This window comes from Protopterus annectens, chromosome 6.part0, assembly GCF_019279795.1.
Source record: "Protopterus annectens isolate FY-2018-M chromosome 6.part0, PAN1.0, whole genome shotgun sequence".
Classification (NCBI taxonomy): Eukaryota; Metazoa; Chordata; order Ceratodontiformes; family Protopteridae; genus Protopterus; species Protopterus annectens.
The window spans coordinates 608,641,919-608,654,132 of NC_056737.1; the positions used below are offsets into that span (position 1 = coordinate 608,641,919).

Genomic DNA, 12,214 nt, shown 5'->3' on the forward strand with positions numbered 1-12,214 from the left:
TAACTATTCAAACAGAGCTGAACAAAAGTTGCACTATTTGGAAGTTCACAGGCAATTACGTTTTTATTTGGATAGGACTAAGCAAACAAGAAAATCGGACCAACTCTTCCTGTCCTATGCTGAGGGCAAGCAGGGCCTGCCAGTTTCTAAAGTAACCTTATCCAGGTGGTTGGCCTCTATTATTACTTTGATTTACCAACTGAGACATAAAGAACTCCCTACAAAACCAAATGCTCATTCCACCAGAGCATTAGCTACGTCAGTAGCTTTTCAGGCAAGACTTCTAACGGAATCTATTTGTGCTGCAGCCACATGGGCCACTCCTCATACTTTCATTTCACATTACAAGTTGGATATGACCTCCAGGAGTCGAGCTGACTTTGGTTCCACTGTGCTCAAGAGTCTGTTCCGATGAGCCACGCAGGGCTAAGGTGCTAGGGATGCTGTCCCATCCAGCAAGAATGAAGGCGAGATAGACAACTTAACATTAAGAAGTTATGTACCTACCATAACGTTCCATGTTAGTTGTCTTCTTCTCGCCTTCTTTCTTGCATCCCACCCTCCATCCCCCTAGCCTGGACAGACCGAGAAGAATCCCCTTGGAGGCCTTCTTCCTCTAGTTGACTCTTTTTTAGGTTACGTCCTCCTCTGTTTTTAGCACTGTAGGTAAACCTTGTAGTGAGGACAGGTGTCTCCATGGTGTTAGTTCTGCCAAACGAGATCTGGGTATCTGTCGCCTAGCATTATGGGATATGGGGAAGCCTCGAGCTGGTAAATAGCTCTCGAGCTTTAGTAGAAGGCCGAGTTGGAGCCAAGGATCGGCTCCGAACCCATCCAGCAAGAAAGAAGGCGAGAAGAAGACGACTCACATGGAAAGTTATGGTAGGTACATAACTTCTTATTCCTTTCTATCGCCGTTTTGTAGACGATATTTTTTTCTTTGGAAGGGAAATGAACAAACATTGAGTGAGTATATATTACAGATGAATAGTATGACTACATTTCTTAGGTTTACATCTAACATTTCATATACTAGGATAGAGTATCTGGATGTTTATGGTGAAAGAGTGATGAATACGTCCATTAATACAGGGGTTTATAGGAAGAAGTGTTATAAAAATACACTCCTTCATAGACGTAGTATGCATCCTCAGTATATCTTTGATAATGTTATTAAAGGGCAGGGCATGAGGATCTCATACCTCAATGCTACACAAGAAGGATATAGATACAAAATTAACCAGTTTAAAGACAGATTAGTTAAGCGTGGTTACGAATAAGATGAAATAGAACGTGGGTTACAGAATATGGACTCTGAGACAGAATAGAGCTGCACCTTTCTATTCTAATAATATAGGAGAAAATGATAGATGTAATACTGAAGTATCCATACTGAAAACACCAATGTTCTACACAAAAGATAACCAAGATACTATGAATATTATACACACCATTGGCGTGTCCTTATTACAGATACAGAATTAAAGAATATTGTAGGAGATAAACCCAGATACCAGTATAAAAATAAACCAAATCTCAAGAGACTGTTGTGTTATCCAGTGGAAGCATCAAAAATTAAACACCATACAGGGACACATCCCTGTGGTAGATGCAACTTCTGCCCACATGTAAACACAATTGATAGATTTGTGCATCCAGACACAGGTAACATTTTTTACTTTAGAGTATCAGCTGATTGTAATACCATGCACATGGTATATTTAGCAATATGCCAAAAATGTTCCTCGTACTATATAGGTAAAACTGATAGGGCGTTCCAAAATAGAATAAGGAAACATTTATAAGCTATGAGGGTAAAATATCAAAATAATGCCCTAGCTAAACACGTACAGCTCTATGGTAGTGAGCATATATTTAAGTTTATGGTTACTGATGTGTATCAACCTACAATTAGGGAAGGTAATGTGAGGAATGCTACAGAAAATAAAGAAGCAAGCTGGATTATTAGAATGAGAGCAGATGGAGGCAAAGGCCTTAATGAAAGGGCCTCAATTATAGATTCATAGGTAGGTACTAGGCTGTCGGCCCTAGGGCCCATAGAAGCCTAGCCAAAAAATGTACCCTGGCTTTCGCCACCCAAGAAAATTATTTTCCTGTGCCCCTGTCAAGCAGAGCCACAGAAGTGATCCCCGGGGTGAATTTCCCATTTCCCATCCAATCATCAAGATTTTTCTTGAAGAGTGCTAATGAGGAGCTCTGTTTTACATAGATAGGTAGTCTCTTCTAGAGTATGGGAAGTCTCTGGGTCAGGAATCTATCCCTCCAGCATGTTCTGTTTATTGTGGTGACAAGGTTTAGGTCCCTAGAGCGTGTAGCTCGGAGGGATTGGGATTTCTTTAAGTGGAGCATGTCCAACAGCTCTGGGTTTGACATAGCTTTGTATGTTAGGCAGAGATCGCCCCTGAGTAGGCGATATGCGATGGAGTAAAGCTGTAGTTTTTTGAGACGGTCTGCATAGGGCATCTGTTTGAGGCCAGTAATCCTCTTTGTGAGGTATTTCTGTGGTCTTTCCAGTTGTTGTAGATGTCTTGTGAGGTACATACCAAAAGGGGTGTTGTACTCTATAATGGGTCTAATGAGTGATGAGCAGAGGGGAACAATGACCTCTTTTTTTCTGGATGAGAATCCTTTTGTGATGAGATGAGCCACGTAGAAGGATTTCCTGACCACTGTGGTGATGTGATAATCAAAGGAGAGACTACTGTCCACCTGTGTCCCAAGGTCTCTTGTCACATTTTCGGCATTAAGTAGACTACCAGCTATGTGGTAGTTCATGGGTACAGAGTTTTTACCAAAGGGGATGACAATACACTTTTTGGCATTGAGCTTCAGGCCATGGCTTTGACACCAGGTATCTGTCTCAGTGAGGCCCTTTTGTAGTTTGTCCACATCATTAGGAGTTTCGATTATGGTTCCTAGTTTGCAGTCATCTGCAAACTTTGTTAGCCAAAGACCTTCTGTGTTGGCCTGCACTTCAGAGAAGTAGATACCAAACAGGAGAGGACCCAGGACTGAACCCTGTGGTACTCCACTTGTCACTGGTCTGATGTCGGATTTGGAATCCGCTACTTTCACAGTGTGGGTTCTGTCTGTGAGCCAGTTGGCAACCCATCTTGTGACATAGGGATTTATACCTAGTTTAAGGACTAGACAGGTTAGCATTAGGTAAGATGAAGATCTATACATTATACGTAATTGCTATTCCATTAAAATATATTCTTTATATATAAAATTCAGATATACTTGTTATTAATCTGATTTAATTACTTCACTGCTGTTTAAACAGCATGCTTCATGGTTACCTAGCTTTTTCATGTGCTAGTAGCGGAGTTATATAAAAGTTTGATATGCAGTATATTATTGATGCATGTATGCAATATTATAGCAATTTGTATAAGTTGATGTCATATATATATATATATATATATATATATATATATATATATATATATATATATATATATATATATATATATATATATATATATATATATATACATATATATATATATATATATATATAAAGCATATTATGGTATTTGATATAGTTTGGTGATAAGCTGATACAATACCCTTTTGTCATGAAGTTTTGTATTTAATCTATATGACATGGTATTTTTTTCTATGTCATTTTTATGAAGTTTTAGTAATTGGTTATATTTCATAAATCTACAATGTTTAAGGTATCATAATAAGCAAAATTTAGTAATCTATAATAAATTTTATATATATATTTCATATTGTATTGAAATAATAGTATCAATTTTTATTTCAAAGTATTTAATAGCTGTAGTCGTAATTCGGCAATATTATATGAATTTTACATTTTTATTCTTTGCATTTTTCTAAGAATGACAATGCATTATTGAATGTATATTGATGCTGTGTCGGAGCAACACGATATAGTACTGCTGTTAGATACTATATATTTGATTTATATGACATGTTATAAAACTTCATTATCCCAATAGTATTTCATATTTCCTAGTGGTGCTTGAGCTATATTATGTGAATACATAAAGTTATAACATTTTTATTTATGCTCATTTAGATTTTTAGTGGAGTCAGTTATCAAGTAGTATGGGTGATGGAACCATACAACTTATGCACCCACTATGAAATACGTACTTCTGTTGTACATTTAATTTTTATTCACAAGACGTGTTAAACTGATCTACTATTTTTACAATGAACAAATTGGATGGATGCATTATTATTTTATAAAGCTCGTGAGTGCTTTAGAAATTGAAAACAATATATTTTAATAGGATCCTGCGTTCTTAAAAAGTTAATAAGATGATTGATTTAACATCACTTGACTGTTATTTAAGCAATTGTTTGTGTATTAGAAAAGTTTTACGGTCTGATGAAGCTGATAGTGAAAGCGCTTACCTAGTGCACGTTAAATAAAGGTTTTTTATATACTTTTAAACTATGAGACTGGATTATTGCAAGTTTGGTGGTTGCCTCTTGCTGCTTATCACATTTGGACATTACATTAACTGGTTTCAGACTAGCGGAGAGGCATTTGCTCTGTTCGGTGTAATCACTTTTGTTATTGTTACCACTAATTTCTTTAATACACCCAACGGAGACATGGCGGAAGATAACAACAATATTGAGTTGGATTATAGACCACTCGGGTCTATGAGAGCAGAAACTACTGCAGTAAATTCTACCATTCAAAATTATTCATATGTATATAGTAACAAAACTGATAGGCATGAAATAAGAACAAACGCAACTTTTGATAGCAGGGAATGCCTGTCTACAAGATTTGTTACCTGTATGAAGAGTGAAACTAATCCGTTACTGCTATATGGGGGTGACAACACTGAATCAACTGAATTTAATGATGCCGATGTCTTGGAACAGCTACGTATGGCAATGGAAAAGTTAGAAGTGGATTCATTTAAACCTAAGTGACTCACAGCACAGCGGCAACACTTTGTAGCATGCATTAATAAAGGAATAATCCCAAGAGGTCTTCGAGTCCTTAAAATGCCCACCTATGGGGAACAATATCCTGCACTGCTTGCCAAATGGCAAAAACTTAACATCGGGGTGAGCATGAATTATATTCGTCTTTTGCTTGACTTTTTTAAACCAGAAGACAAAAATCTTAGAAATTCTATTATTGAACAACAACAAGCGTTATATTCCAATTTTCCTATAGTACTGGTTGATAAAGCATTGTCCAATGTGTTAGACACTATATTGGTGTATGAGAGACGCCTGATACAACAGAAACGCACAAAATTAGATAGGGACATCCAAGATTTTTGGTTAGGCCATGTCTTTACTTGGCCGAGACCAAGCCAAGCTAATAGACAAATAGCTGGCAATACTAATAGAGGGATTGTAACATCCACATCTAATAATATCAATCATACTCATATAGTAGACACTCACGAGATGAAAGGTAAAACTGTGGAAATGGACACCAATGACATCAATAATGCATCTAAGAAGTCTAATACTTGTAATGGAGTCCTTGAAATTCATGCAGCTTCGAATATAATAGGCAGTAATATGAAAACTGCAATAACACAGTCAGCACCAGTACAACGAACTGACTCCACGAATGATGTTGACAATAGCCAACTGGCAGTACGACCCAAAATATATGCTATGGCTAGTACCGCACAGAAAGCAAATATAAGTAATGAATATAGTAACCAATTGGGTTTTCAACAATTCCCCCTTCCCATCTCGGTGGGTAAGGGGGAATCATTCAGAAAGTCGTGGACGCCAGAAACGGAAACTGTCGACAGAGAGGGAATCAAATAATACCCTCAAAAAGATGTGGAATCAGATGAAGACTGTTTAATATGGAACATTTCAAGTAGAATATTGGATGCTTAAGAGACAAATGTATTGAATAAAGGCCTAAGCTTCATCCCCACCAATAGTAGTAAACTCACAGATGTCCTAACTGACATAAAATTATTTACAAGGAATCTAATGCTTAAATACAATTTTAGAGATAATGAGAATAATTGCTCTTGTATTTTTAAAAAAACTAGTGATTTTGTTCCAATCAATCATCTGCTTGTTGAAGCATTTTATAGCTTGGTAGAGGAAGACATTTATAAATTATATAATGATGTGGGCCACATTCATAAAAAACATAGATACAATCTGAACTATCATGAAAGGAAGGCTCTTCAAAGACTGCAGAATGATAGTACCATTGTATTTAGACCTGCTGATAAAGGAGGTCCTCTGGTAATTATGGATAAGATAGACTACAAAAAGAAAATGCATGACATGCTTAATGATACACAACATTATAGAGCCATTGATAAGAAGGAAATAGATTTGATTAAATGTACAATTTCTAGGACAGTAAATGATTTAGCAGCGGAATATATCATTACTAATGAATTAGCCGAATTTCTTGAATTAGAGCACCCAATTATACCAATAATACAAGGTATACCAAAAGTACAAAAAAATGCTTACAATCCCCCCATGAGACCAATAGTCTCTGGTAGGGGTTGGAGCACAGAACCTTTCTCTTTGTGTGTGGAAAAACAACTTAGGCCTATATTAGATAGGAATAAGACCATACTCAAAGATACAAAACAGTTCTTGATGGAATTGCGTACATTTAGTAGCACAACCCCGATGGAAATAGATATGATATTTGTAACCTTAGACTTGCAGTCACTATTCACAATGATACCTAATGATATGGGCATTGAATTTATTAAGAGATATCTCACCAAACATAGTGAGTATACTATATCCAGAATTTATCTCATATGTCTATTCCTTGAGATTATACTTGAGAACAATGCCTTTATATTTGAAAATACTATGTACATTCAATGTGATGGCATAGCTATGGGCACTTCTTGTGCCAATAGCTATGCCAACATGTTTTTAGCCTTATGGGAGGAGGAACAACTATTTGTGAAACCATGGTTTGAAACACATGTTCCTTTCTATCACTGTTTTGTAGACTATATTTTTTTCTTTGGAAGGGAAATGAACAAACATTGAGTGTGTGTATATTACAGATGAATAGTATGACTGCATGTCGTAGGTTTACATCTAACATTTCATATACTAGGATAGAGTATCTGGATGTTTATGTCGAAAGAGTGATGAATACGTCCATTAATACAGGTGTTTATAGGAAGAAGTATTATAAAAATACACTCCTTCATAGATGTATGCATCCTCAGTATATCTTTGATAATGTTATTAAAGGGCAGGGCATGAGGATCTCATGCCTCAATGCTACACAAGAAGGATATAGATACAAAATAAACCGGTTTAAAGACAGATTAGTTAAGTGTGGTTATGAACAAGATGAAATAGAACGTGGGTTACAGAATTTGGACTCTCTGAGACAGAATAGAGCTGCACTTTTCTATTCTAATAATATAGGAGAGAATGATAGGTGTAATACTGAAGTATCCATACTGAAAATACCAATGTTCTACACAAAAGATAACCAAGATACTATGAATATTATACACACCATTGGCATGTCCTTATTACAGATACAGAATTAAAGAATATTGTAGGAGATAAACCCAGATACCAGTATAAAAATAAACCAAATCTCAAGAGACTGTTATGTTATCCAGTAGAAGCATCAAAAATTAAACACCATACAGGGACACATCCCTGTGGTAGATGCAACTTCTGCCCACATATAAACACAATTGATAGATTTGTGCATCCAGACACAGGTAAAATTTTTTACTTTAGAGTATCAGCTGATTGTAATACCATGCACGTGGTATATTTAGCAATATGCCAAAAATGTTCCTCGTACTATATAGGTAAAACTGATAGGGCGTTTCGAAATAGAATAAGGGAACATTTATATGCTATTAGGGTAAAATATCAAAATAATGCCCTAGCTAAACACGTACAGCTCTATGGTAGTGAGCATATATTTAAGTTTATGGTTATTGATGTGTATCAACCTACAATTAAGGAAGGTAATGTGAGGAATACTACAGAAAATAAAGAAACAAGCTGGATTATTAGAATGAGAGCAGATAGAGGCAAAGGCCTTAATGAAAGGGCCTCAGTTAAACCTGTTTTAAGGACAAGACAGGTTAGCATTAGGTAAGATGAAGATCTATACCTTATACGTAATTGATATTCCATTAATATATTCTTTATATATAAAATTCAGATTTACTCGTTATTAATCTGATTTAATTACTTCACTGCTGTTTAAACAGCATGCTTCATGGTTACCTAGCTTTTTCATGTGCTAATAGCTGAGTTATATATACGTTTGATATGCAGTATATTATTGATACATGTATGCAATATTATAGCAATTTGTATAAGTTGGTTTCATGTATATATGAAGCATATTATGGTATTTGATATAGTTTGGCGATAAGCTGATACAATACCCTTTTGTCAAGAAGTTTTGTATTTAATCTATATGACATGGTATTTTTGTTCTATGTAACTTTTATGAAGTTTTAGTAATTGGTTATATTTCATAAATCTACAATGTTTAAGGTATCATAATAAGCAAAATTTAGTAATCTATAATAGCTTTTATATATACATTTCGTATTGTATTGAAATATTAGTATCAATTTTTATTTCAAAGTATTTAATAGCTGTAGTCGTAACTTGGCAATATTATATGAATTTTACATTTTTATTCTTTGCATTTTTGTGAGAATGACAATGCATTATTGAATGTATATTGATGCTGTGTCGGAGCAACACGATATAGTACTTCTGTTAGATACTATATATTTGATTTATATGGCATGTTATAAAACTTCATTATCCCAATAGTATTTCATATTTCCTAGTGGTGCTTGGGCTATATTATGTGAATACATAAGGTTATAACATTTTTATTTATGCTCATTTAGATTTTTAGTGGAGTCAATTATCAAGTAGTATGGGTGATGGAACCATACAACTTATGCACCCGCTATGAAATACGTACTTCTGTTGTAGATTTAATTTTTATTCACAAGACGTGTTAAACTGATCTATTTTTAAAATGAACAAATAGGATGGATGCATTATTATTTTATAAAGCTCGTTAGTGCTTTAGAAATTTAAAACAATATATTTTAATAGGATCCTGCATTCTTAAAAAGTTAATAAGATGATTGATTTAACATCACATGACTGCTATTTAAGCAAGTGTTTTGTGTATTAGAAAAGTTTTACGGTCTGATGAAGCTGATAGTGAAAGCGCTTACCTAGTGCATGTTAAATAAAGGTTTTTTATATACTTTTAAACTACGAGACTGGATTATTGGAAGTTCAGTGGTTCCCTCTTGCTGCTTATTGCATTTGGACATTACATTAATTGTTTTATTGTTTAATTGATTAATTACACTAATTATTGTTTGTTTGTTATATATGGGATGCTCAGAATGGTTTACTTCTTGAAGGCTGCTGAGCTGAGGCGCTAAAGTTTTATACAATAACATTTTTTGGACTAGTAGCCTGTTTATTTATTATTCAGAACCTACTGGTACTCATTACTTGTCAACATATTCTCATATACTGTACATGTTTTTATGATTTCATCCATGCAGTACACAAATAAGGCTGTATTATTTACAGAGCATGTTATAAAATTCCTTTGTTTAATAACACATGGGTATGAAATGGATGTCACTGTGTGCAGAATCTTGAAACCAAAGTATGTACAGTACTGTGAATGTACTAGAAGAGGACCAACAAAGGTAAATGGAAAAATATTTTGACTACTAGCAAATGCTTTTAGAGATTTGCTATTTGTGTGTTCTTCAGCTGCACTTTGTTTTGATAGTATTGTGTCTCAGTTGCACTTCAACTGACTGATATAGCCAACACGACCAATATCCTGTCATGTATTACTTATGTTGCTTCTCTGTTTTCATCTATACATATATTTATACAAGAATTCAATTTTAAATTTCTAACAACAGTTTGTATAGTCCACTAATATATCATCTGAAGGTAACATGGCTTCAGTAGTTAGCATTTTGCTTTTTTTTAATTGCTTCCCCTAATACCTGCATCTACTAACCAGTTAGACTTTAGCTCATTCATTCCTCTGTTGTGGCTATTTCCCAGCATAAAGGTGAGATCTGTGTGAAGGGGCCATCAGTCATGCTGCATGACGATAGTTTGCACTAATGCCTGCACCTCATCCTTCCACCTACAGGTTGATGGGGAGGGTGCACAAGTCTCACCACTGGGACATATGGGGGCTATTCCTAGTCCCCCAGGATGGGGACTACAGGGTACTCAATCCCCGTCAATATTTCACACCTTGCCAGGTGTATGTTTTGGAAGCTTTATCCCTAGCCCCACCCTTCAGGTGGCAGATATGAGAAATCACACTGCTTGGACCTCCTGTCCCCTCCTCGACCATGTGTGTGCTGCATGACTTGGGGGCACAGGTCTGTGTTCCCCAGTCCTATGACTGTTGTTATGCAAGCCTGTGCTTGCAGAAGTGCTTCTGGACAGCCAGAAACCACCACTGTATCCCTCCTGGATGAGTGAGCTGGCGTAAGCTGCTCATTCCCATTCTTTATTGCCAGGCTCTTCCAGCACCCAGTCCACTATTCAAATTCAGCATTGTATTTTTGAGAGTCTTGCATGAATTTGAAGTTTAATCTTAAAGATTTTTTTTTCTTAAAATAGTAGCTATACTTTTATAACATTGTCATAATTATAATAGTTTATGGCAAGTGCTAATGGTGTACATGTTTATTTTAGGATGAACATGCTTTTACTCAGCTTGTACAAGAAGGGCAACTTAGTTTTGCAAGAACAGATACACCCATGGTGGACATGAAAATAAATCCTACAGAAAATAATACACCTCTTGGTTATGTGTTAGATCCCTGTGCAGCAAGTCTCAGCATGCAGAATACTACATGTCCTGAATCTGTTGCGAAAAAGGAGACAGCAAAAAAAACACCATGTCCAGGGGATACGGAAGACTTGCCCCTAATCAAATCTGAACCCACTGCCAGTTGCCTTTCTATACTAGGAATACAGACAGACAGCAGGGTGTCAGATCTAGATGAAAAAAATGATGGAAATGTTGAATCAGAAATTATCAAAAGCAAAGTGGCAAATTACTTTAAACAGAACACTGAAGCAAGTAAATGTGGTGAAGATGCTAACCCAGAACAGCAGCAGCTTGATAAGAATAATATTTTTAGCCAGAAAGTAATTCCTCCTGTTCTAACCGAAGTTAAAGATGGTGACACAAAAGTTATTTGTAACCATGAAACACATTCTGCAGTCACTTTTTACAATTCTTTGTTGTTCGAACTGGATTAACCTTACTTTACTGTTTCATTTTCACAATATGTGTATTATGTAATAGTGAGCATTAAGAAAAACATAATACAAAGCTGAATGCTTTACGATATGATCCCACTACAGCACAACCCCTGAAGTGTCACTTCTCTGCTGAGAAGTGCTTTTGGAAGCATAGAAATAAAATATCATAATAAAAACTGTATATACTGCACTGTGTACTATACATGGAAGCATGCATATATTTAAATATTTTTAAAAAAATAAATATATAACTTGCATGTACACTCAGGCACCAACAGTTATTTAATGATTTACACTGCCTTAGTGTTTGCTGATGTGTTCACCATGTTTACAAGTTGTAAAGAATTTGTATTTGGTTGAGTATATGTGTAATAAATTGCTGCATTTGTAACACTGCCAGATTAAGCTGTGGTCACCTATAGTAAAGAGCTTAATTTATGTTTAGTCTAAATCCATTTTAGAGCATTCAGATTAATCAGCATTCCAGAATACCTTCTGTTTTGTACTTTATTATGAATTTTGCGAGTATACACTGAATGTTCTTGTGTGTGTGATCTTTATTTTCTGGTTTCCAGGTTGCAGTTGTAACCAGTGCCTGACTGGCCGGGCAGACAATGAGGCATACCTCAAGGATGTGCCCACTCTGGGCCCTGTGGCAGTCATGTTTTCCTGATCATCCCACCCTTCTCAAACAGGCAATCATTTCAAGCTCCAGCCTCCACTAGGGCTTTGACTGTGTGGCTGTATCACCTTGCATCTCTCCTCCCAAGATGGGCTGCATCACCATGCATCTCTCCTCCCAAGACGGGCTGCACCATCAAATGCCTCAAACACTGAAACAAGCTTGGTTCACCTGGGCTTTAGTTAGGGCTTTATCCCTCTATGCCCCCTGCAC

General features: G+C 35.9%; 1 protein-coding gene across 1 annotated transcript in view; it reads left to right on the forward strand.

The window, feature by feature from the left end:
• DNAAF2 (dynein axonemal assembly factor 2) overlaps positions 1-11,710 on the forward strand; it is a 675,691-nt gene extending 663,981 nt beyond the window's left edge. The window contains exon 5 of the mRNA XM_044074277.1: positions 10,744-11,710. Coding sequence (XP_043930212.1) covers positions 10,744-11,316 — 573 coding nt within the window. The 3' untranslated portion in view covers positions 11,317-11,710. The remainder of the gene's footprint in view (positions 1-10,743) is intronic.
• The last annotated feature ends 504 nt before the right edge of the window (positions 11,711-12,214 follow it).